This window comes from Glycine soja, chromosome 13 (assembly GCF_004193775.1).
Source record: "Glycine soja cultivar W05 chromosome 13, ASM419377v2, whole genome shotgun sequence".
NCBI lineage: Eukaryota > Viridiplantae > Streptophyta > Magnoliopsida > Fabales > Fabaceae > Glycine > Glycine soja.
The window spans coordinates 15,357,779-15,384,778 of NC_041014.1; the positions used below are offsets into that span (position 1 = coordinate 15,357,779).

General features: G+C 30.5%; 3 protein-coding genes across 3 annotated transcripts; 1 reads left to right on the plus strand and 2 right to left on the minus strand.

Moving 5' to 3' along the window:
• The first annotated feature begins 1,408 nt into the window (after window positions 1-1,408).
• On the plus strand, window positions 1,409-3,851 carry LOC114382130 (phenolic glucoside malonyltransferase 1-like). The gene is made up of 2 exons (XM_028341367.1): window positions 1,409-2,443; window positions 2,880-3,851. Exons 1-2 carry the CDS (start codon window positions 1,681-1,683, stop codon window positions 3,518-3,520), a joined length of 1,404 nt encoding a protein of 467 aa, XP_028197168.1. The 5' UTR covers window positions 1,409-1,680; the 3' UTR covers window positions 3,521-3,851.
• An 11,027-nt stretch (window positions 3,852-14,878) lies between these two features.
• On the minus strand, window positions 14,879-18,849 carry LOC114381939 (LRR receptor-like serine/threonine-protein kinase RPK2). Its single transcript, XM_028341170.1, has one exon. It carries the CDS (start codon window positions 18,605-18,607, stop codon window positions 15,185-15,187), a length of 3,423 nt encoding a protein of 1,140 aa, XP_028196971.1. The 5' UTR covers window positions 18,608-18,849; the 3' UTR covers window positions 14,879-15,184.
• Window positions 18,850-24,189: 5,340 nt separating this feature from the next.
• Window positions 24,190-26,069, minus strand: LOC114381624. The gene is made up of 2 exons (XM_028340878.1): window positions 25,308-26,069; window positions 24,190-24,369 (listed from the first exon to the last, which is right to left on the minus strand). The coding sequence occupies exons 1-2, from the start codon at window positions 26,067-26,069 to the stop codon at window positions 24,190-24,192; spliced, it is 942 nt and encodes a 313-aa protein (XP_028196679.1).
• Between the last annotated feature and the right edge of the window lie 931 nt (window positions 26,070-27,000).

Consider the following 27,000-nt stretch of genomic DNA (forward strand, 5'->3'; position numbering starts at 1 on the left):
TTTGGTACGTATCATTTAATCCTATAATTTTTTAATTTAAATCTATTTAATTTTAATTTATTCATCCTTTCAATTTTTTGGTAACATAATTATCACAGGAATTAAAGAATAACCGTAATTTTTTTATACTCTGATTTCTTTTTAATTTTTTTTTATTTTTTTATCTAACTTTTAATGATTTCAACTTTATACCTCACAAACGAACTTTGGACCCTGTGGATGCATGATGTTAGATTTGTATTATCAAATCCTCAATAATTTTTTGGTCCAACACAAATTTGTAAGTTTTTATTCATTTTTAGCTTTTTTAAATTTTTATTCCTGTAAGCTTTATTTATTTATTTTTAGTCTTATAAGTTCGTGTTTTTTTAATTATGATTTCTATAAACTTAAAGTTAAAAGGACTAAAAGAGAAAAAATTAAAATACTAAAGGACTACAGCTTTCTAACTATTAACCGTCTTAAAAAAGTAATCATTCTAAGACGGTTATTACATAATAATTATCTTGGAATGTCTACTCTTCTAAGACTATTCTTAAATAATCGTCTTAAAATGTCAACTTTTTAAGATGATTATTACATCAGAATCATCTTAAAATATTCGCATTTTCAAATACGGTATTTTTTGAAACCATCGTTAATTGAAATTTACTTTTAACAAGGTTATAATAACGGTTGACAATTATTGTTAAAAGTTTAATTTAACCGTCGGTTGAAAGGCTTTATTGCAGTAGTGAATGTTAGAAGAAAAAAAAAAACTAACCGAGTGAAATTGGACAAATAAGAGAGATAAGAGTGAAACTGTAGCGTGAAATAAGAAAGAATGAATATAAATATGCGGCTGCAATTTCTTATGAGAATTGTTGTTGTTTGTCATGATAGTTTTTGTAATCATGAAAATTGTGGTTTAAATATTAAGTAAAGGAAAGAATGAAATTTAGGTCTAAATTGGTAATGGGAGGAGTAAATTTTTTGGAGTTTTCTGTCAAAAGTAGAAATATACTAAAATTTAGAACTCATTATACATTTGACACTCAAGCGAATAAAATGATTCGACGATTTATAATAAAGTTAACATGATAGCGGAAGACTCTTCGTCTCAAAATTTATATATTATAAATAGATAATTTAACATTAATCCTTATCATCCTGTTATAATACGCCAAGTGGAATGGTGTGCGTGGTAGTTTTGAATTTCTAATCTAGATTGCAGTGTCATGGATGGACACACATTAGGCAAACAAATACTACCACGCACACCAAGAAATTAGATGCCTTTTACACGGAATCTTACCCAACTTTGTGATCTAGACCAAGACAAGTCAACAACAATAAAATACTACTATTATTTATATAAAAACATTAACTTTTCTTTTCATCGGTGAAAAGAGACATATATATACTAAAATAAATCACAAGTGGAAAGAGATTACCATATTAAACAAATATTCATTGATTTTTAACACTTCAATAATATTTTTTTTCTTTCTATATGATATCATCATAAATCTTACAATAAGTTTTTTAGTGGGTGTCTTGTAATATTGAACAATCATTTTTGAATTTTCATAACCAAATTTAATCTCAAAAGAATACAAAATGCCGCGCCCGTCTTAAGGGCTAAGGCTTCTCAGTCCTCTAAAAATTTCTAGAGTCTCTTTCTTCACTTTCTTCCTCCACATGGCAGAGACACCAACCCTCAGAATCCACGAAGTCTGCCCCATCTCGCCGCCACAAGAAACCCCATCAACCACTATTCCCTTCACCTTCTTCGACGTCCTATGGCTACGCCTCCCCCCAGTGGAGCGTCTGTTCTTCTATTCCTTCCCAAACCCAACAACAACCTCTTCATTCTTCGACACCACCATTCTCCCAAATCTCAAACACTCCCTCTCCCTCACTCTCCACCACTTCCCTCCTCTCGCCGGCACCATCACATGGCCACTTCACACACCCCTCCCCCTCATCACCTACACCCCCGGAAACTCAATCCCCTTCAGAATCGCCGAATCCAACGCAGACTTCAACACCCTCTCTTCAAACCTCTCAGAAGTTAACAACCACCGCCGAAACCTAATACCCCACTTACCCACTTCCCACGAAGAAGCTTCGGTGTTAGCCCTTCAACTCACCCACTTCCCAAACCAAGGCTATTCGATAGGAATAACAAGCCACCACGCAGCACTTGATGGAAAGTCTTCAACTTTGTTCATGAAATCGTGGGCGCATATTTGTTCTTACCTCAATACCTCACCGGAAGAACCGTTGCTGTTTTCACTACCGAAGCATCTAACACCTTCGTTTGATAGATCTGTCATAAGAGACCCTTTGGGGATCGGTGAGATTTACGCGAAGTCGTGGACGAGCTTCGGTGGAGCCACCAATGACCGAAGCTTGAACGTGTGGGATACCCTCGGTGGAAATCAAACCGATTTGGTTAAAGGTAATCATATTTTTAACACATTGCATCAGTACTTCTCATTTTTTTTTTCTATTTCTAGAAAAATAAATGTAGTTGCACAAACTGTACTGATAACAAAAGTGAAATTTTGAATGATATTTAATCTTTTCTTCCACCATTCATTCATGTAGGATGAGCAACGGATCTAAAAAAAATTATTTTACGAGGATAAAAAATAATTTATAATATTTTTATTACAAATTTTCACAAAATACAATGATCCCTTGGCAAAAAAAAATAATCTAAAATACTATTAGAAAAATCTAAAAATAAAATAGTAAAATTAATATTAGTTTATTTATTCTTTTATCTCTTGTAATTTCTTAGTAAAATTGTTTCTCGTCGCCTGATTTTTTCTTCGTAATAATAAACAGAAAAGCACGTCTAACTGTCTTCTTCTTCTTTTCTATGGTGAAAGGATTGTTTGAGTTGACACCGTTGGATATCAAGAAGCTGAAGAAGTTAGCGGAGTCCAAGTTTGTTGTCGGAGACAACAAGAAGAAAGTTAGGGTGACATCATTTACGGTCACGTGCGCTTACCTGTTGTCATGCGCGGTGAAAGCGGAGCAACCCAACTGCGAAAGAGTGCCTTTTGTCTTCAACGTGGACTGTAGGGCGCGTTTGGACCCCCCAATTCCGGAAACGTACTTCGGGAACTGCGTCGTGGCTTTGTTGGCTTCGGCCAAGCGAGAAGAGCTTTTGGGGGAAGAAGCGTTTTTCAAAAGCGTTATAGGGATAAGCGAGGAGTTGAACGGGTTAGAGGGTGACGTGTTGAACGGCGCGGACAAATGGATTCCGAAGATTCAATCGGTGGTATCGGAGACTCCTAGGTTGTTCTCCGTCGCCGGGTCCCCGAGGTTTGAGGTTTACGGCATTGACTTTGGGTGGGGAAGGCCTGAGAAAGTGGATGTCACATCCGTTGATAAAACGGGTGCGTTTTCGCTCTCGGAGAGTAGGGATCATAGTGGAGGGATTCAAATTGGGTTGGCGTTGACCAAGAATCAAATGGAGGCGTTTTCTAGGGTTTTTGCTCAAGGACTTGAGTCCTTGGAATCATGATGATGAGGAATCTTTGGTGAGAGAAAGAGGTTAGTGGCTCAATCAAATAAGTTTCAATAATTTAAGGGGTTATTGTTAGTATCTGAGTATTTATATATCATGAGATAAGATACTTGAGTTCACTACTCCAAAAAATAAGAGTCCATCTACCTTTTTGTTTCAAGTAGTTTACTCCAGTAAATCAGATTATATCAAATCTCCTTTTAATATAGTGTGTCACGAGAGGAACTAATTTTATGGTAAACGAATACTTAAGATTAGTTCTTTTCATTTTTCAATAGTACTTCCTCCCATTATAAGAAAAGCTATTATTGGTAGTCATTAGACATAATTTTTATTTAGCAAACATATTGCAAGTGTATGTTAATAATATAATGAACTGATACATCTTAATTTCTTATATAAGTGTTTTTATATTTTTTTATGCATCACGTGAGTAAATGCTTAATAAATAATAATACTAATATTTTTATTATATATATATATATATATATATATATATATATATATATATATCATTTTGTTATTAGCTAATTTATCTTTTATGATGCATCTTGTAGATCTATTATATATAGAGTTTAATTTCTAGAGTATACAAATTTTGATGCTGACTATTAATTAAAAATTATGATAATTATAACTTTATGTAAGTATTATTGAGTCAATGGAGTTGTTATAAATAACAATGACTTATTGAATGATTATTTTAATAAAAAAAAGTTACATTACATTTCTTTGATGCCAACGACAACCTGCACTTACTTTCGCCGAAAGTTATGCTAATAATTGAGAAATAATATAATAAACTTCATTTTTTAAAATTATTTTTATCTTACTTTTTTCTTTAAACACATTAAATTATTTCCATCTATCATTTTCTTTTAATTTCTCACATACCAAACTAAAGGTACATGTGCTTTTTTTTTATAGGGTAAATAGCAAAATTCATTTACGATAATAAATTAATCTTTTAAAGATAAAAAAATATAAATTTAATCTTTAAATAAAAAAATGATAAATTAATCATATTATTAAATTTTTTAGATTTTTTATCATTAAATTATAATATTCAAATACTAATTTGATGATAAAATATATATTTTTAAAATAATTTAACATTAAGTTACAAAAATTATAGATCAATTTATCTTTAAATGATTTGAAAGATTAATTTATCATACTTTTTACCTAACACTAAATTTAAATTATTATATTTTGTTAACTAATTTATTATTATCTCGTATTTTTAAGGAAAAGTTTAACTATTTATTATTTTAACAACAAAATGAACTATTGTTAAGTAAAAAGGACGCGGGGGTAAAATACAAGTACCTGCCCGTCCCACAACCAGCCATAACAGACGTATAGAAGAGAGATTCGAATTCGACCACATACATACGCAGTCCCAATATTATAAGAGGCCAAATATGTAAAAGTGTACAACACATCATATATCAGTATTAGCAAATAGCCAAATACAAGAGCCCCCGTTAAAAATGATTCTGATATTTTTTTTATTTCTTCTTCTAATTTGGTGATTTTTAATTAATTAAAATATTTGTTTGTGTTAAAAAGTAAATTTTTCACTGTAAAACTGACTTATAAGATGTAAATTACTTGTCAGTTATATCACTTATCTAGACATTATTTTCTTACCATGTAAGATTTGAACTTTATAGAGTTTGAAAATCCTCTTTTGTGAATATCTACGTAACCATAGCACGCAGTTGGTAATTTCCTTTACACCGCTTCTCTTCTATTTGGTCACTGAGATCAGTACTACCTGTCTATTTGTGTATTCCACCAGTACCCAATGAACCCACGCTATATGTATAATATATTAAAATTCTAGTATTTTCGTCTTAATATATGAGTTTTTTTTTAATTAATTCATATTTTTTAAAAAAAATAGTTAATTTATTTAATCATATTAAATTTACTATTTTTTTATATTATCCTTCCAAAATTAATCCTCACTTTTTTTCTACTTAATTTCTTTTCACAAAGAAATAATTAATGTTTGAAAAGAGGAGTGAACAGTATTATAGGATAAAAATAATTAATAATATGATCTTAACATTTATTTTTTTTAAATAAATTACTTCACCGACTCAAAAACCTATATACTAAACTATATGATGAGTTTATTTAAATTTTAAAAAAAATAAAAAAAAATATTTTTTAAGAAGCAGGATTTATTTCTTAAAATAAATAAGAAAATTATTTTTTTAAGAGAATTAACTTAAACATAAAAAAATAAAAACTACTTATTTTATTCAAATAAATATTTATTTCAATAAACAAATTTAAATAAATTCACCCTATATTAGATATGGGCTATTAACTATAATTATATTTCATTTTAAATATATTTTGAATATCACACTTAAAATAATATAGTATATTTAACGGTACACAAAGAATTTAAATAAATTTTGAATATCATACTTAAATAATATAGTAATTAATTTTCCCCCCTCCCCACTTAAAATTTTTAGAATTTTTGCATAATTTAATCAAAAGGCCTAGAATTTTTATTTTAGAATTTTTACATAATTTAATATTCTTTTCTTAACGATTTTTGTAGACACATATGCTATGATAAATTTATTGATATATTAGTAGTTAAAAATAAATGTTTAACAATCAATTTATTTTTTCTAAAATTAAATTTTTAATATTTTCTTTACAAAAAAAATTATTTTTCTAATTTGAATTGGATACGGGACAGGTTGGGGATACCCGATACCCAACAGGTATGGAGATGAGATAATAAATTTTAACCCGTCGGGTATCAGGTACGGGTATGGAGACATGTTGGAGAGTCAAGGCCCGGGATTGGGGAGACAATACCTGTCCCGGTCCCGCCCCATTGCCATGTCTAATTCCCTTCATATATAATATTTATTATAAAATAGTTTGTTTAATAGGCTCTAAGCCATATCAGATTTTTAAATAAGTTAGATCAAGCCTAAAAAAAGTCTATGATAGGTAAATAGGTAAATTCAAGCTTTATATTTTTAATTTAGGCCAAGGCCAAGTCTAGCCAAGCCTGGCCTCATCGGTTTCCACCCCTAGGCATGACCTACTCTAGCTTCTACACCTGGAGACGAATTAGCAGTATGTAAAAGGAAGGATCAATTTTTTTACATAACTATTTAAATACTTATATTCTAATAAATGATTATTTAATAAATAATAAGTTTTAAAATATATATTATTAATTTTATGAATCAAATTAGAAATATGATATATTATCTTAAAAAATTTAAGCAAATATCAACTTAAAAACATATTATATATATATATATATATATTGTTTTATTAATATTTATTAATTTTATTTTTTTGTTTTTTCTCATATTACATGAAGGATGCTAAGAGAGGAGGACCAAGGTCCCTACTTGCCTCCCGTGTATCCTTTCGTGTCGCTACCTTTCTTTCTTTCCTTTTTTGTTAGGTTATTGGATTGATTCTAGCGTGGAAAAGTTCTCCATGTTTCCCATGATGGGAAAGTTTTAAGGACCATCTGAGTATTGGTTTTTATTGAGCGGCCAGGATTGAAAACCCTTAAGTGTTGTTGTTATTAAGTGTTCTCTATTCAACAAAAAGATGCCAATGTGGTTGTTTCACTGCCAGCTTTTCAGAGTGTGTCATTCCTTTCAGTTTTGCTGTCAAACAAATCAACAAGCAAAGTAATGTTCTGGCATTCTTAAGTCTTGTTAACACATTAGTAATATAATTTAAAATGGAAGATGAAGTGTCAAGTTCATAAGGACTTTGTTGGTATTTGTGTTGGTAAATACTTAATTTGTAAGCAATGGAAGGTGGAGTAGAATAGAAATAAGAAGAAGAAAGAACTTGAATTTTATAAAAGGCAATAATAATAAAATAAACAAGAAGAGAACAAAGATGATATCAGAATACAAATATGTTGGGACCTAACATGTCTAATTATCCTTGATGTAATATTAAGTTTTTCTGCATTAACTGTTGGGGCCTAACATGCCTAATTACCCTTGTCAAATACATGGTTTAAAAAATATTCCATAACCCTTATGCATCGCCATTGTCGCTGCTTCGTCAGAAACCTCCGATCCACCGCATGAGGCTAAGAGCGATTTCTCCATTGGAATTTGTTTGGTTATGTGAGGGAGAGTGATTTCTCTGATGTGGTGCAGAAACACGAACAAGAAGAAGCTAAGCTTGTGCAAACAATAGACGATGTACGAGGGTGATGATGCCGAGTGCCAGTGGTGAGGACAAGGATTGTGTAAATCGCAAAAAGGAAAGGAGGACTAGAGAAGCGAAGGAATATGATTAAGGCTTGATGAGGAAGAAGGAGAAGAAGGAGAGTTGAATTTTTTAAATAATTAAATAATAAAAAATGAAGTGTGACTGATGTGTTAGTGATTAAACTTAATGACATGACACTCCGTCCGTTACATCATGAGACTAACGACACATATTATAGATGATCAAAAGTGAATTTCAAGTAGTAAATTGAAAATAATATATTTTTCAAATATGATAAACATATTTAAATCAATGTTTAATTATATATTTTTCAATTAAAACTAAATTTAACGCTCATGTGTCATACATGATGCATATGTTAATTGGTGAACAAAACTATAAAATATTTTAAATTATAAATTTTTTATAAAAGAATGAATTAGGAATAATGAACTAAAAATCAGTGTGAAGTAAGTAAATATTTAGAAAATAAAATGAAAATTTCAATCCGTTTAAAGTAAAATTTTAACATTTTACTTTTAAATGTACAATACTTTAAATAATTTATTTTTATATATATTACTTAATAATTAATATCATAAAATAAAAATACATCCTATAAAATATTGTGGTAAAAAAAGAATATTTAAAAATAGATTAATTTTTTTAATATTAATATATTAAAATATAAAATTATTTAATGTATTTACAATAAATAAAAATTAATAAAAATATATTATAGATAGATTGAAAACTATTTAACAAAATATCTATTCTTATATTATACATTAGAATACATAACTTAAATAATGAAAAATATATTTTCTCTACTTTATTAATTAGATATTTTTTACTGTTTTTAATATTTTTTATGTGCATTTATCAAGAATTTTAAGTATACTATAATTTATTGATATTTATATTAAAATATTTTCAAGTCTGAAACGTCTATTCTACGTAAAGTCGTATGTCTTAGTTTGACCACATGGTGCTTGTTTTATTGACCAAGTAATTGCCTTGTCCGTGATTGATTTGATATTTTTTTTAAGAGGACACATCTGTACCTTTTTTTGTAAATTAATAAAATATAATTATTTATACATTAAAAATCATATTATAAATAAATTATAATTTCATTTAAAATTTTATTATTACAAAATATTCATTGAGATTTATTTTATTTTAAAAAAATCAATATTAAACATGAAAATATATAAATATAAATAGAATCGACAACAAAAAGAACTCTACAAATTATTTAACAATTAAAAATAACCAAATATTAAATATTTATCTGTTTCGTGTTATGTATAAAATAAATATTATAAGTACATATATTTAAAATAAGGAGGGCTAGTAATATGCTTTTGAATATACTCTTTAAATAATTAAAATTTATTAAAAATTACTGTATAAAATACAGAAGAGAATCATTACAAAATTTTGAAGCTTTTTAAATTTAAATCAATAAAAAATATATTAAAGAATATATTCAGAAACGTGTTTACCTAATTAATCTTCTTGCCACGTGTTTACCTATTCGCTCTTTACCTTACTTCCTGTATATCCGTTTGGTTTTGGAAAAAATTAAATTTTAATGAGAAATTTCAATTTTTATACTATAATTTTGTCAAAACTTATTTTATAATATAAGGATATAATTTTTTGTTATGATTATTTTTATAGTTATATTTTAGGGGGAGAGTGGCCGAGTGGTCAAAAGCGACAGACTGTAAATCTCTTGAAGTTTTTCTATGTAGGTTTGAATCCTCCTTCTCCCACTTGTTTCTTCCAAAGAGAAAGGAGGCATTTGTCAACGCAGAAGGCCCACCGAGCTAAGCTCTTTCTTTTCTCAAGTCAAATTGTATCATATGTTAGTTAGAGGTGAAATTTTTAGTTTCTAATTAATCCTATAATTCTTTTACATTTATTGATATATAAAATAAAATTATAAAAATGTAAACAAATTCTTTTACATTTACTAATGTCATCCAAGAAGTATTTTTTAATTTGGATTTGTATAATTATAATTATATATTTATCATGTTTTATGAATTTTTATACATTTCTAGATATGTTTCAATGATTCACTCCAATATTATCATATCATATCGTATTTGTGCATCATATGTTAGGAGTAATTTATTTATTAGGAATATTAGTCGGTTTTTATTGTTGGAAATCCTTCCGTAATTATGGAGCATCACATTTAACAAATCTTCATATTCAACAAATCTTCATAACATAAAATGCATAAAAAATAAATGGTGAAGATTCTAAGATTTTAGAATTTCATCTTTGACTCTTAGTAATATCACATTTATCTTAAAAAATGGAGATAACATTTTCAAGGATTCTTAAAAATATGAAAATTAATCTACATCTATTTATTATTCTTGCGAAAAGTCATATCCCTCCACTATAAATGGAGGCTTGTGAGGAGTTGTGAAAAGCAAACAAATGAAATCCCTTAAGAGTGATAGAATGAGAGAATTTTTGTAATCCTCTTCAAGAAAAAAGAGTTATATATTTTTATCATACTTGGTGAGTATTTGAAAAATATTGCAGATCATCCTATTGGATGAGATTGAGATCATTCTAATTCTATTTCATAGTGAAAATATTTTTCTGGACTTAATCCTGCAATTAATCTCTTTCATAATGAGGGGGGTGTCACATTTTTTTTTTTTTGTTATTCTTCTTCTCTTAATTTATTTTCTTATTGTTTATCTTAATCACACGATGAAAGAGATTTATTCTTAATATTTTCCAACCGTTATTAGTTTGTTAGTAATATTTGTCAATCACATAAGCTCTAAATAGAGCTCATAGTGTTAGTTGTATCTCTTAATATTCAATCCATTACACAGTGTTATTCTATGGTACTTTTCTTCTATATTTGGAGCTCATGGTATATGGCTACACTATGTTAGCGTCACTAGTATTTTTCCTCATACCATCTCATCTTAGATTTCTGATACTCATCATAATCTATCCTAGAGAGCATAGTATGTCATCAACCCTCCACAGCTGATCATTTGTGACCTTGCTTCAGCCGTGGATCTCAAACCATAGCTTCTAACATTTTTTCAACCTTTTTTTTTTGTCTCTCACGTTTTCAACACTCTATTCCTTAATTTCTATCCTTTTTCCATTTCTCTTCTTCTCTATGAGTTATTGAGTTTAAATAAAAAAATTTGTTTTTTTTATTTTATCCAAAAATTCAAGACAAACATAATCCCAAAAAACTTGCATACTTGGTATGTAAGTCCTTAAAGATAATGTGAAGTTACATGTTTTAGATTACTCTGGTTCAACAGATGGATATTAGCGATGGTTATATAAGAAAACAGGTGTTTACATGTATATAAATGTGAGGTTGACTACATTGTATAGCCTTGTAAGCTCCACATATGCAATTGTTAGCCAACTCAAACAATTACTAGGCCCATTATAGAAAGGACTCAAAGTAGGGACTAATTCTTAACAATGGAAAGGAAATATAGGGACTCTACTACTCAGTATAGGAATTAAAATCAAAATTAAATACTTTAAGGAGTTAAAATTATTTAACCTTAATTTTTATCAATAATAACAATAATAAAGTCTTATCACATTAGATTAAATTAATTACATAAAATACATGATATCATGTGATACGATTAAAAATCAAAATTAAATCGTCATCACATAGAATCAAATACATTAGATGAAACACATTGAATGACATGTCTCGTAGGAGTATTTACATATTATATTGAATAAGTTTTGAACCCAAAAAACATTCAATTCAATCACTTCGATTGTTTTAATCCATTAACCAATTGATTTTATTTAAAATTTTATAATTCAATCAGATCCAATTTAAAGTGATTGAAATTGGATCAGTTTTTTGTTTTAATCATTTTTTAGAAAATATTAAATAATGATAAGATATATAATACAAAATAATTTAAAATATTAAATATTTCATTTATATATCATTATATAACTATAAGTTTTGTAATAATTTTATAAATATATATATATAAGAAATAAAAATATAAATGTGAGTAATATTACCAAATTGTAAATACAAATACATACACATGTATAAGTTTGATTTAGATTTGATTGGATCTGTTTTGAAAATTAAATTCAAAATCCGATTCAATCTACTAAAAAAAATTGATTTTTTTATTCATTTGATTTTTATTTTTTTTTCTTATTTGATTAGATCAATTCATGAACATCCCTTATATCTTGTGTGTCTGCCAAAGGGGAGGGCCCCAATTGAAAAAAAAGGATAGTAAAAGGTTTATTTACAAGTATAGGAAAGGTGAGGATACTGTATGTTTGTGATGGCAAATTTTCTCACACCAGATGTGTTAAGAACTAAGTTGAATATATACTTCTAAATATAGGAAACGCTTAAAATATGGTATATTTTAGCATTATTGACAACATTATCATTATTTTGTTTATTTTATGAAATATATACTATTTTTTGTTTTTTAAAATTTGTAATTTCCTTTTAAATATTATGTTTACTATTTTTTTTAATAAATTTTATGAATTGTTATTATAAAAATCAGTTTTCAGAAATCACTTTGTAAGATAACTTTTCAACCTTATATTGATGCATTCATGGTTGAATCACAGCCTCAAGCTCCAATTTTGAAAATTCTAGTCAGCTAGATAGTGATGGGGTAAGCAAGGATGTAAACAAAAACATTAGTGGCGGAAAATAAATTATGCAAACTATTTCAAGAAGAAAAATTTGGCATTGTTCAAAATATGAGAATTAGTCTTCAAATTGTAAAAGTAGTATAGGAGACCAAAGGGTTTAACTTGACTATAAATCGCGTCCATAAATTGTTATAAATTTTCTAATATTTGAATTCCATTTATACTTACGAATCAAAAAGAATATATTGAATAGATCATATGGCGACTGAGACATTATAAATCATGAATAATTTGTTAAAAGATAATTTTTTATATTTGTATCTTTTTTTTAGAAATATGCTTATAATATTTCATTCATAACCAAAGATCATATATGATTTGGACTCAAGTAAAAAATATGTGAACTAGTATACAATCAGAGATATCCTTGTCAAATCACGAATAGAGACAATCTTATTAAAATAAAATACAATTATTGTGAATGGGAAAATTTTTCCTTTGACACAACTACATATTCAAAACTCAAGTTTGAGAATTTATTAAAGTGAATATTAATTTTTAATGTCTTAAACACTTTTAAGAGTTTTCTTTGGACAACAACGCATGTTAAATTATTCAATTAGCTTTCTTTGGTAAAAAAAATTCTTCACTTATACATTTCATCGATGAGTTTTATCCTACAAGAACATGATTTTAAGCAGACAGTATTTTTTTGGTACACAAATAGATTAGTTATAACGAAAAGTGTGCTGGAAAAAGAAAATGGGGGACATATATATGGATATGGACTTTTACCTGCAGGAAATTTATGAAAAGAGACTATGGGAGTTAACGGCTTAATGATGAAAAAATTAAATAAAAGTTAAACACTTAAGTTAGTCTTCAATTAATGATATATTATTATGTTAATCCTTCACGAATGTTATTTTATTTTTCTTTTTGGTGTACTAATGTTATTTAATTAAAACAATACTTTTACCTAATTATTGTCACTCTTATTTAATTGACATGTACTTTTTTAAATTTTTCTATCAAGGAAAAAAGGTATCTTAAACATTTTTATTTTACTTTATTTAAATTAGTTCTTGCGAGTTTTAAATAGTTTTAAAAAATAATTAAAAAATATTTATTATGTCGCCGTTTTACTTTTTGTTAAAATGTAAATGACGTTTTAAATCCTAAAATGTTAAAAAATTTAGTAAAAAACATTTTAAAAGATAATGTAACATTGTAATCATTATAAGACCATTAAAAGATAAATTTAGACATTCACTAAAATAAATTTAGCAGAACTTCACAAAAAAGAAATTCAAAAAACAGACTCTATTCTTCAATAATAGACATGGAAATTGGAATAGACATGTATGGAGGGGGAAATCATATATTTGCAATTCTGCATTCTTCTGCTAAATTTAGCAGAAGAATTTTTAAATATGTAGTTGTGAAACGGCGACATAATAAATATTTTTTAAAACTATTTACATAGACATTTACGGTTCCATTGGATAAAGATTTTTTATAAAAAAAATTGTTGTGATGATGTTTTATCAGAATTTTTAAATGGTATAAATAAGTTTTATGAATATTTAATTAAGATTTTTATTATTTTTTAAGGACGACAATAAAATTTAATGATCATTAGATTTTAGATTTAATAGTAAAAAGTCTTTTGATATTAAAAAGTATCTAAATTTTGATGAATTATTTTTTAAAATAGATTTTGATGGATTTCATGACTTTTTAGTATAAAACATTTATCAAACAATTTTCAAATTCTTAAAATTTTACTAGATTTTTTTTACTAAACTTTTTTTTCTCATCTACATATCCTCTTCTATCTTCAATACCTAGTACAAAATCAAGTTAACTCAATTGAAATTGTCAAACAAAATATTCTCCTAGATGCCAAAAATATTCTTTTGGAATAAAAAAAAATTTCAAATATATTTCTCACCTTTGCATTTTTTGTTTGTTTTCTAAAATAATGTTTATCTTGTGGTGACAAAGCTAACCATATATTTTCTTATATTAATTATGCTCATCATCATGCTTGATGTAAATAACTCAATATATCATCTACAATTTTTTACCCAAACTATTTCTTTTTAGTATATGCTTATTACTTTAACCCATTTAAAATGTCACTGTGTACAATTTTAAATCTATTCAAATCTAAAAGTGAAAATAAAAAGATATTAATGCATGAAAAATTAAAATAAAAAGACATAAAACTAAGACTAATTTAATTATTAAAAGATTAAAAAAATTATATTGACTTTACTTCTTCTTTTTTATCCCTTCTAAAATTCAAACTATTTAAAAAAAATTGATAAATCATATCATTTCTAAGTAATATTTTAAAATTCACATCACTTTTTTATATCAAAATAATTTTTTAAAATCTTAATCCAATCCATTCCTTTCCTCAAATTAATTTAGCACCAGCAACAAAAATTCAAAAAACAAATTCTATTCTTCAATTTTACTGAACAGATAGACATGGAATACACGTGTATGAAGGGGAAATCAAATATCTGCATTCTTCAGCAGAATCAACACCAAGGCCCCAAACCTAAATAATACCAAATCAAGAAAAGAGCATGGAAAATTGGGGATACAATACAACTATATAAAAATGTACAAGGAGGGGAATAAGTACAAATCGGGAGCTCAACCTAAATCCACAAAAATGCTAAATTAAATTCCAAAGGGAACATTTCTAAGATTAATAATGTTAAAGGAACACAGCCACACAAGGGGCTAGCATGATGGGGGTTGAAGTTGCTTAAGTCTTCTTACAACCTGTTTCATTGTAGGTCTGGTAGAGAGAGAGTCAACAGTACACACAACTGCTAAGTGAAGCACTTCTACCAAATCATCTCCTGGTCCTGCTTCCCATAACCCAGCAGTGAAGAACTCCTTTGCCCTTCCTTGCTTCAGTAGCATGCATGCCCATGCCACTATGTTGAAACCATTTCCATAAGAAGAAAATGAAGGGTCCAATGCCTTCTTGTCTGAGAGCAACTCCAGAAGCACCACACCATAGCTGTACACATCAGCCTTATCAGAAACACGGCACGTCATGGCATATTCGGGAGCAACATAACCGAATGTTCCGGCCACACCAGTTGTAGCATGTGTCTCTGAAGTCCCCAGAAGTCTAGCCAATCCAAAGTCAGATAGATAAGCGTTGAAATCATCATCCAACAAGATGTTGCTGGGCTTGACATCGCGGTGAAGAACACGGGGAACACACGTATCATGCAGATAGGCAAGTGCACGGGCTATGTCCAATGCGATCTTGTAAAGAATTTTCCAATCCACAGCCCTTGTTGACCTCTCCTGGATAAACTTTTCCAGATTACCACCTGACAAATAGTTGTATATGAGAAACATCTCTGTTTCACAAGCATGATAACCTATCAGAGTGACTAGATTTGGATGATGAAGCCTCCCAAGGGTCTTGATCTCAGCATGGAATTGTTGAACACCTTGGAAACGTCCAACTGCGAGTCGTTTGACAGCCACCAGGATTCCGGGTGATATCTCTGCCTTGTATGTTGCGCCAAAACCTCCATTGCCAATACAGTTACCTGCATTGAAGTTTCCTGTGGCTTGGACTACCGTTTCAAACGTCAACGGGACCCCAATATCAGTAAACACTGTAACTTCTTTTCTTATAGAACCAACAACCCTGGACCTTGGCTTCCACTTCCGAGTGTAAAAGAATAGAACAATCAGGGCTATAAGAACCGAAACAATGGCTGAAGCAGAAGTTATAGATGCTATTTCAATAGAACTGAAGCCATTCCCACTCTTCTTGTCATTAGCTTGAGCTGTTGCCGTATTATACGAGTTGCCATCAGGTGGCCCTGGTTGATTCACTGATGGCACACTCAGAGAAACTCCATGGCAGGGACTTAGAAACGGATTCCCAACAGCACTGCTGCATTTAATCAAGCCACTATTTGAAGGCAAGGATCCAGATAAGTTGTTGAAAGACACATTGAATGCTGAGAGTGTAGCGACATGTGCCAAACCATTAGGAATGTGACCAGAAAGATTGTTGTTGTTGAGCAAAACATCAGTCAGATTTCTCATGTTCTCAATAGCCTTGGGAATCTCACCAGTAAGAGAGTTTGACGAAAGGTCCAAGACTTTCAAAGAGTACAACTGCCCCAGGCTGGTAGGAATTAAACCATTTAACCTATTACCAGCCAAAGAAAGAAACTTCAGGTTCTTCATCTGGCCAAGGCTGGTGGGAATCTGGCCTTGTAACTGATTCCTACTGAGGTTCAGAGATACAAGAGAGACCAAATTCCCTAAATCAAGGGGAATCGGTCCTGCAAGTTCATTTCCAGATGCATCTAAGAATTTCAATGATCTGCATATTCCACCAAAATTGGAAGGAATCTGACCAGATATCCTATTATAACTGACGTTTAAAAGCAGTGCTTCTAATTCATCACATTTCTCAAATAAAAAAGTAGGAAAAGGTCCTGTAAGATTATTTTCACCAACAAGAAACGTGTAACCGCTCTTCTTCCCCAGCCTGTCACGTGCTATTGGCAATGACTGAATGCCAGTAAAGCTGTTTTGCCCAAAGTTGTGAACAACAGAAGTACCAACTCCCTCCATTGATGTGAAAAGTGATCTCTCACGAACCTTTGACATAAAAAAGGATGCATATGGCAGGGATAGGTCGCCATCCGCAAACAGAGTGCCATTCCAGGAAGGAACAGGGGGACAAGCATTGTCGGAGAAATCAGGAACTGAACCAGATAACATGTTGCCACTAACATCAAACACACTCATACAGGGAACACGAAGTTCCTGAGAAAGCTCCCCAGTGAGATTGTTCGCGCTTAAATCAACAAAATGCAGCTTCTTGCAAACACCAAGCTGGTTTGGAAACTTCCCACTGAAAAAATTCTGAGCCAAATTCACCATCTCCAAGCTCTCACAACCGCCCCAACTTCTCTGTAAACCGCCTTCCAAATTCACCATGGGAGCCCACAATATCCTCAACTTCGGAAGCAACAAAATTTCCGCTGGCATTGCCCCTTCAAAATAATTCAACTGATCATCCACAGACCCCAACTTCCCCAAATCACTATCAGCAACATCCCCTCGTGGATCGAATAGATTTGACAGCACGAGAACCCTCAACTCCAAGCAATTCCCAAGCTCCCTCGGCACAGAGCTGCTGAGAATGTTCCTGGAAACATCCAACACCTCAAGGCTCTTGAGGCTCCCTAGCTCACCCGGAATGCCCTCTTCCAACAAATTGGAATACAACAACAGCGTCTTCAACCTCCCACAATTCCCCAAACTCCCCGGAATCACTCCAACCATCGAATTCACAGACAAATCCAAATGCTCAAGCTTCTCACAATTCTCCCCAATCTCTCTGGGAATAACCCCACTTAACTGATTAAAAGACAGATACACCCCTCTAAGCCTCCCTACAAAACCGGGAACAGAACCATTCAATTCATTACCAGCCAAATTCAAAACCTCCAATCTCTCAAGAGACCCAATTGAACTAGGTATCTCTCCAACAATCCTATTAAACCCCAGATTCAAAACCCTCAAATTCTTCAAGCCATCGACTCTCAAGGGAAGATAGCCACTAATCAAATTCCCTTCTAAATCGAGAACCTCGAGGTTCTCCATGCCCCAAATCGCTTCGGGGATTTCACCCTCCAACGCGTTGAAGGGGAGAGACAAAACCCTAAGCTCCGTGAGCTCGGCGATCAAACTCAGAGAAGAAACATTTCCGAAGAGAGAACCTGTGCTACCGGAACAGGTTCGCCGAATTCCGAAGCCGTAGAGAGGGAATTGGGAGAAATTTGAGCACGGGTGCGAGGTTCGGTTTTTGCCGCCGGCGCCGGTGACGTTGACGGCGACGACTCGAGAGTTCAAGTCGCATAGGACGCCGGAGAAGGAACAGTGGCCGGAGTCAGCGGCGCCGGCGGAGGTCCACGTGGAGAGGACGCCGGCGGGGTCGGAGAACGAGGCCTTCAGGCGAAGGAGCGTGGATTTGTCCGAAACGGCGTCGTTTCGCGACGCGAAGAAGAGGAAGAAAACGAGGAAGAGAAATTGCGCGAGAGAATTCCATTTGATCACTGAACTGCTATGAGAAGAGGAAGAGGAAGAAAAAGAAGAAGAAAAAGAAAACATCTCACAGTGGAAGAAAATTTAATTGAACTGTGAGACCCAAAACCCTTGTTCCCCGTTTTTGGAGTGAAGTTGAAGAGAAGAAAAGAAAGGGTTTTTCTGAAAACCCTAATTTGATATTGTGTGGTGTTGAGGGGGGAAAAGATGGAATCGATGGAGAAGACGGAGGAACAACACAACTGTGTCGTCTTCGCATAACGCGTTTTTCTTCCTTTCTTTTTTTTTTCTTTTTGTTTTTTAATTTTAAAAATGTCTTTTTTAAATGTTTTGACACATAAGTAGACCCTGAACTGTGAAGGCCTGAACAATTTGGAACTTTTAATTAAGTCTTAAATTAAAAGAATCTGTAATTAGGTTATTAATTTTTAAGTAAGAAACATACAGTCATACACCAATTGATCAAAAGTGAGTGAATCAAATGTTACATAATTATTCCAGTTTGATTAATGGTGAGTTTGAGCAATAATTATGCAACTGCATTCAATATTTAAGAGAAACTTTTTTGCTACTAAATTTGATTAGGATAGTTTCTTTGTAAAAACTATTTACAATCTCTTAAAAAGACATGTATTATTAATATAACAGAATGTATACTCTCGATTAATTAAAAAATCATATTCAAAAATAACTTTATTGTAAAGTTAAACAGACTCAGCATGTGTATATATTTATATTCTTATATTAATTCATAAGTGCAGGTGTATTAGACTTTAAAAATAATTGATGTGAAATGTTTTAAAATTAAGATAAAATTCTTACGAATTGACCTGTCTGTTGTTAAAGTTTCAAGGAATGATTATGGAGATTTTTTTAGTACTTTTTAGTTTTTAGTTTAAAATTTCTACATGGAAAAGAGTTTCGTGGTGTTTGGAAATTGGGACTGGGTGGTGATGGGACCCACAGGACATGGCAAGTAGGGTCATGTGGGGACCACACGCAGTAAAGAAATGAGGAAACCACACATCACATTAGAATTCTAACATGGTTGGCGCTGTTGGTCAAAATATCAAAAGGGTTTTAATTTCTATATTATTATTATTATTTAATTATTTTTTACTGTATTATTACTCAATTATAAATTATGCTAACGATAATTTTTAAAATAATTTTAATTTTATATATGATTTTTTTTATTGATTGATACTGTAAAGAAAAATTATACATATCATTTTAAAAATAAAACATTGAAATCCCTCAATTTACTAACAAGAAAATTGAAAATTGAAAAACATTTCTATCTCAATTTAATTCAATTTTTAGTTTCTATTCTTAAAATTTATTTGAACTATATTAAATTAATCCTTTAATGATATATATATATATATATATATATATATATATATATATATATAATTATAAGCAATCTTTTGTTTATTATTTAAATTCAATTTGCACTTCCAAACCAAATCCAACAGTCTCCAAGATTCAAGCTTACCCTTATTTGTCTTTTTGTTCCCGTGACTTAAGTTCAAGGAGTGGTGTTTGTATCATTTTGTAACTTGACTTATTTCTTTTTATTTCTCTTAAATCAAATAGCTTAACATTTTATTTTATTCTACTCTATTTTTCTTTTTCTTATTTTTATGTACTCTGTTTCTCTCTCTCTGAAACAAACATTGACTAAGTTTGTCGTGAGGATAAAACTAGCATCAGAATGATGAAACCGCTACCAGTTGATGCCTATCATAAACCAGTTTGCAATTTGTTTCAACTTTCAAATATTCATGTTGTCAAATGAAATTAGTTTTTCTTTTGTCATTCTTTCCGTTGTCTCGATACTGTTTATATAGTTATATTAATATTTAATTTTGTTAATATTTAATTTTATAATTCAATTTTAAAATTATGTAATTTTTAAAAAATAACATAAAAACAATTAAAAAAGAGACAAGAGAAAAATCAAGTTGGTTGGCTAATTGGAGATGACTGACCCATCAAATTGCTGTAAGGATAGCATGTGCCTCGGCCTCCGTGACAAGTGACCGTTTGAGTTCCTAATGCAGGAAACAACACCGAATTTGCATTCTTATTGGAAAACGGCAGCATCCACATTCTTCTCTATTAATTTAGAAAAATAATTTTAGGACATGCTAATTCAATTTTTTTTTATCAATCATCTAAAAAAAGTTATTTGGTGACGTAATAGACAACAAATGAATGCGAAATTATACAATTGTTAGTTAGACAATACTTCCTTTTAGTCTTGATTATAAAAAAATATTTCATATTTATTAAAAAATTAATTAATTTCATTATATTGTTTCATTTCAAATAAATAAATAAATAATTTTCCTAAATTCTCTTTTTATTGAAACTCCATATTAAACATCAAGTTTTTGATTTCAGTAAATGAATGGTAATTTGAAAGAGTCTTACTAAATAAGGTATAGATAATTGATATTTACTTATATTTGAAACAAAAAATAACAGACTTTCTTTATTTATATTACGGGAAATAATATAATTTGTACAAGCAACAGTTAGCCTAACTAGTAGTAGTTTGTGTTATTTAATCATGTAATTTAAGATTCAAATCTTACTAAAAGTAATTAATTAAATTTTTTATAGAGATTATCATTAAAAATGTTGATAAATATTTCATATTAATAACATGATAATAAAAAGTACTTAAAAGAGTGCATTAAAAAATATTTTCTCTAATTTATATTTATCTTATTTCTATTTCTTGATATTTTTTCTTTTCCAATATATATATACATATATATATATATATATATATATATATATATATATATATATGCTATTATGTAGTGTAAAAAAATATATGCGATTAAGTAAAAAAAATAAAAATCCATTGAGGTGTGAAATCTAAAGTGATCCTTTTTTATCTATAAATACCTTTATACGGGAGTTTCAATCTCGATGCAAATATAAGTTGAGGTCACCAAAAATATCCTTATTTTTGTAGTGGTTTTGGACTTCGTCCTATCACAATTTGACCTGAGAATCAAATACACACCTAGTTGTTTGAGCTAGAACACACTCAACACGTATGTAAAGTTGAATATTTTTTTATTGATAAATATTAATTTATTAATTTTATTAAAAATATTTATTAGAGAGATTCGAACCTTTTATCTTTTTTCTTCCTTTTTTTCTTTTCTCTCTCTTTTTTTTTTAATCATTCAGTTAATCTTATATTTTGCTGAATAACTTACCTAGCTGTTTGAATTATGAGCGCTGTAATTTGTAGTTTAGTTTGTACAAAAGGGATTAAACAAGTTACGTATCACTAACGTCACCATTGCATTGCATAAGACCAAAAGAAAAGAGTCTACATTGTATTGAGTCTTTGACCGTTCCTCACCTACCCACGTTTTTCACAACTGGTTCACACACTCCTTCTACTTTTAATATTTTAAAAAATAAATAAAAATGGGTTGCTATGTCATTCCTAAAGATCCTAAAATCATTTCATCAAAAGCATAAAAAAAATCTCGAAATCACTTTGGTTAGGATCCTTTGATTAAAATAAAAATAAGAAAGACTGGTGGCAAAATTCTATAAGCTATTTTAATCTAGCTGTTGAGAACCAAGTAACCACATCCTACAGTTCCCATCACAATGTCATGGAATCCAATCCTGTAAACTACGGTTACGTTTGACTCAATTTTTTTTTTAGCCTAAAAGTTATATTATAGTTAAAGCTCAAAATAAGTTATATATATATAACACATCTATTTTTTTTATAGAAGGCAATCTTGCTCAACTTGAATAGGAGCATAATGAATCAGTAAAGCTCTCATCTCAAAGTATTAAACGTACTTGCATGTCAGGATTTTGTTTAAGTGAGAACAATTTGATCTACACATGTTAAAATATATTCTTTAAAAATACAATAGAAGTTGCTTGATAATTTTTATTTCTTTTAGCTCAAAAGCTTCCTTTAATTTAAAAGTTGTTTGATAAAACATTATACAAAGACTAGGCACTAAACCACTGGACCACTTGACTTTTTTTTTTATTTCAACAAAAAAGTTTTGTCATTCATAATGATCCTACTTAACTTGAGTAATGAAAGGTATGTGTAATTTGTACTAAAAACAAATAAAAGCTAAAAAATAAAGCGGGTCGAACATACACCAAGCAAGATCAAGTGTTGACCAATTGTGTAGTGGTAGAAACATAAGCAAGTCAAATGTTGCCCTTTAAAATCTCATCTGAAACAAAATGACAATCAACACTGAAATATTTGGTACACTCAAAGAAAAACAAAATGACAATCAACACTGAAATATTTGGTACACTCAAAGAAAAAATAGGTTCTTGGAAATGTGGAGTATTGTTTGACAATTACAATAAAGGCACCTAGGTTGAGAATGTGACATATTGAGGCTAGAAATAAGTCCAATTAACCATTTCAGCTCATAGATAATAACAATCCTAAAATGATATTCAACATAGTGAATGAGTGTGAAATTGTGTGTTGCTTCTTTAATTTCGACAAATCAAAGTGTTGCTCAAATGAAAATTGAGATATAGATCATCCAACCAAGAAGGTCGATCGAACATTTGAGGGGCTATGGACCGTTCAACTAAATAACACCAAGCATAACAAGCACCCATACATTTTAGGCTCAACACTTGAGAGACTAAAGGTAGAATTGTGTATCTTTTTAGGCTTTAAACTCAAAGGATTCTTGTGTGAGATGTAAAAACTTTTAAAAAATAAATGATTATTTCACCAAATTTAAGGTGAGCAAAGACATTACAAATCACATCACATCACATAGAGTACAATGCCAAGTCATTTGTTGATTGAATTTAAGACCATGGTCATGGATCATTAAAAAACTTTAGGAAAAACTATAAGAAAAAACATTCATGGACACAAAACCCACTAATGCAGGTAAATATTTTGTCCCTAATTTCAAGGACAGGTAAGCAGAGAAATGTAACATAAAAGTCAGATAATTAGCATTATGCAAAACTTTACGAAGTCAAATGCAAATCAATCTATGACATATGATGGCTTGACTTAGTTGAATAGACTCAATCGAAACTTTTAGTATGGAATTCAAAGGTATCAAATACAAAATTCTCTTGATCATAAAACATAATAAAATACACAATCAATCAACATTTATTAAATTTGAAAGAGTCGGAAGAAATAATTCAATTCTCTTACTTTGATTCTCAAACATAAAATCTATGAATGTGGATCTTAATACATATAGATACAAATGATCAAATAAAAACAATAATATCTGGAAGGGTTTGGACTATTTCATTTTTTAACACTAACCGTTTTCAAGTAGTGTTTGATCAATTACATAAATCAATATTCAATTGATTGGTCATATATGAGGTTATTGACAAAAAAGATTTATCTATATCATTTCACATTTAAATCATTTACTTCTCAACCATTTACACCAAATCTGCACCTGGAAGCTCAGGGTTTCAAGCTGGAACTACCTTTTTCCTCTAGAGTTTTGGAAAAGATATGCACAATGCAGGAAATGATTCCTATGTAACCAGCAGTTCCATTGTATCTCCATTGTAACCATTATTTTAGTCATTTAGTTATTGCCTTTCCAACATCATATGAAGACCTTTGTCTCTCAAAAGCATGGTGAACAAGAGCAGGAGAAACACCAACTTTTACCACTTTGCTTTGGTGATTTTTCTGTTTTAGGACTGCGAGGCTGCTGTGGCTTCTCTGGCTGCTGCTCATGCTTTTCACTTTTTTCTTGCTTTTCTGACTCTACTGTTGATGAACTAGTTCTTCCTCCTTCTGCAATCTGAAAGAATTCAAGAAGAAAATGATGGTCAATAGCAGGATATCCCACCCTCTAAACAAATCAAATTAATTAAATTGTGCTACTTGAAAAACAAAAACTAAACAGAAAAGATAAATGAAACCAAAATGATGTGCATATCTATTTCTTGTGCACTTTTACTGAAGATTAAAATTCATGGCTGAGATTTATGATACATGTGAGAAACTATCCAAAGAAAATGCAGTAATATGGTCAACTGGTTTGAAAACATTGTCTAAAACCAAACATTGAGCATCTGGTCTTGACATGAAGTAACAAGTAAAGACTACAGAGATCAGCACATCTAATTTCTGTAAAATATCTTCTACAAAAATTAGTGATGGCAAATTTTTATAGTAAGATATTTTTAAAGTTATAAATACAAATAGTATGAGTTATTGACAAAGTACATTTTACACCTAAATTATGACATTAATGCATTAGCGTGTGTTTGGTTCCACGATCGGAAGCATTGGATGCACTTCAAACCAAAAGCTACAAACTACAAAGAGTAGTTTTTACGGTTTTTTATTTGACGTGAAAAATTGAGAGCACATACGCCAATCTCAACACGTTGTTAGTGATTAATGCTGGATAGTATGAGTCATTAGCAAACATTTTAGAGGTTGGAAGAACTAGTCTGCATATGCATTACACATTACTCTTGCTTAAGATTCCATTACACAAGAATTTCTATTTGATTTCAATCATATTTCAGAGTAGCTTGAGACAGCTATATGCTACTTATTGTGAGCTTTGTGTGTGTGATAAAAACACATTCCTAGTCTTGTGATTTGCATGCATGAAGTATCCACCCTCCTTAGGGAAGTTATAGCATAATGATAAAACAGATATAAGCAAGATATGAAGGGAACTCATATAGGAAATTGAAACGAATGTGTGCTCATATCGCTTTCCACCGAACGGTATAAGACACTTGTATAGTTATTGGCTTCCCCATTAGGGATCTTTGCTTCATTGGAATGATCATCTGGAGTTTTGTCCAACACTACTTCATTAGTGCCAATGTCTTCTGAATTTTCTATTTTCACGAGGTCAACAACCTCCCCAACTGAACCAGCAGTTTCATGTGATGTTTTCTTATGGTCATGCCCCCTAACCGAATCCGCGGTTTCACTTGATGAATCCGATGACACAGAGTGTCTTTCCATGTCCACATTTTTGTCTTTAGCAGGCACCTCTTGAACAGGTGGCAGTGTTGCAGGCATGCTGGGCAAATCACTAGTCCTAGGCAATTCCCCAGATTTGTTGTTGAATGGAAAAGCATAATCCCTCGAGAAACTGTTGTTTCCTAAGTGTATGCTGAATACTGATTCATTTGAGGCTACACTCCATTCCATAGGACTTGTAGGTTTATTAAATATAGAAGAGGGGATTCTGTTTGGATCATACTCAGGAGAACTCAAAAACTGAACTGGGGGAGATTGGGTTACTGATCCTCCTTGAAAGCTCCACACAGGAGAGCCATAGGAACCATACTTGGAATCAACATTGTCTATGCTATTGTCATTGTCAGTATCATCTGAATCTAATGAGCATTCAGATGAAACTGAAGAACTTGAATGCTTGTGATTGGGATAATCATCATCCTCAGGAAGATCAAAATGCACTTTTAGTTTCTTACCACTTCCTCTCTTGCTCTCATAATTCAAGAAGGCCATCAGTTTTGGAACTTTACAAAAGCAAGACAAGTAGCACTTTTAGACCACAAGTGTAACAAAATTTCTTGCCATCTTGCATACAACTTTGGTAATAGAATTGACAAGCTTTTGTAGCAGATGATTTTTTGCCTCTAAGAGAATTTTAATATAGGCCTTGCACATAAGAACTACAACACATTACATGCACCCTTCCCTTTTATAAGAAGAGATTATTTGCATCATTAGCATACAACATACGATCTTCTTGTAAAATAATAAATAAATACATTTTTCTTATTGTACAATCGCCAAATGAAATATCGGGGAAAACCTACAAAACTTACTCAAATTTTAAGAATTAATTCTGGAAACCCTGTAGTTTTAATTTACAATGATCCTTCAGTCAAATAATTGGTGCAAGATGAGGTTTATTATGAGATTAATAAGTTTTGCACAATTCAGGAGATGGAAAATAATAAAGAAAATTAAGATGAAAATCTAAAAAAAACAGGGAGAAGCTAGGTTTTGGGGTAAATGGGTTTGTCTATGGAGAAACACAGAAAAGTTTGACAATGCAATGAAGATAAAGAAAGGCAAGGAGAGGATCTCGGGAACTACTCCGTTAATGTACAGAGTGATTAATTAATTATGCCATAAGAACTCAACCAACTTTGGTAGTCGTTAGGCCTTAGATGGTTAATGCCTAATGAAAATGTTCTATTAAACTATCGAAGGATTATATTAAAACAAAATATTATTTTCATTAGCTTTGCACGATTTCTATAATTTTAAAGTGTTGTAATTTTAATATTTATTTCAAAAGATTTTTTTTAAAAAAAAAATTAATTAAATGGACAGTTATGACATTTAAATTCAAAATCTAAAATTTAAATTTCTTATTAATGCCAATAAAAATAGAAATTAAGAGGGGGGCAATGGCAATGATTTTGAA

Bases quoted from the DNA above. Each gene is read 5' to 3' on its own strand.
- LOC114382130 (XM_028341367.1), top strand. From the start codon at position 1,681: ATGGCAGAGACACCAACCCTCAGAATCCACGAAGTCTGCCCCATCTCG. The intron at 2,444-2,879 runs GTAATCATATTT...CTATGGTGAAAG, and splicing joins TCAAACCGATTTGGTTAAAG to GATTGTTTGAGTTGACACCG.
- LOC114381939 (XM_028341170.1), bottom strand. From the start codon at position 18,607: ATGTTTTCTTTTTCTTCTTCTTTTTCTTCCTCTTCCTCTTCTCATAGC.
- LOC114381624 (XM_028340878.1), bottom strand. From the start codon at position 26,069: ATGGCCTTCTTGAATTATGAGAGCAAGAGAGGAAGTGGTAAGAAACTA. The intron at 24,370-25,307 runs GTGGAAAGCGAT...GAATTCTTTCAG, and splicing joins CAAGTGTCTTATACCGTTCG to ATTGCAGAAGGAGGAAGAAC.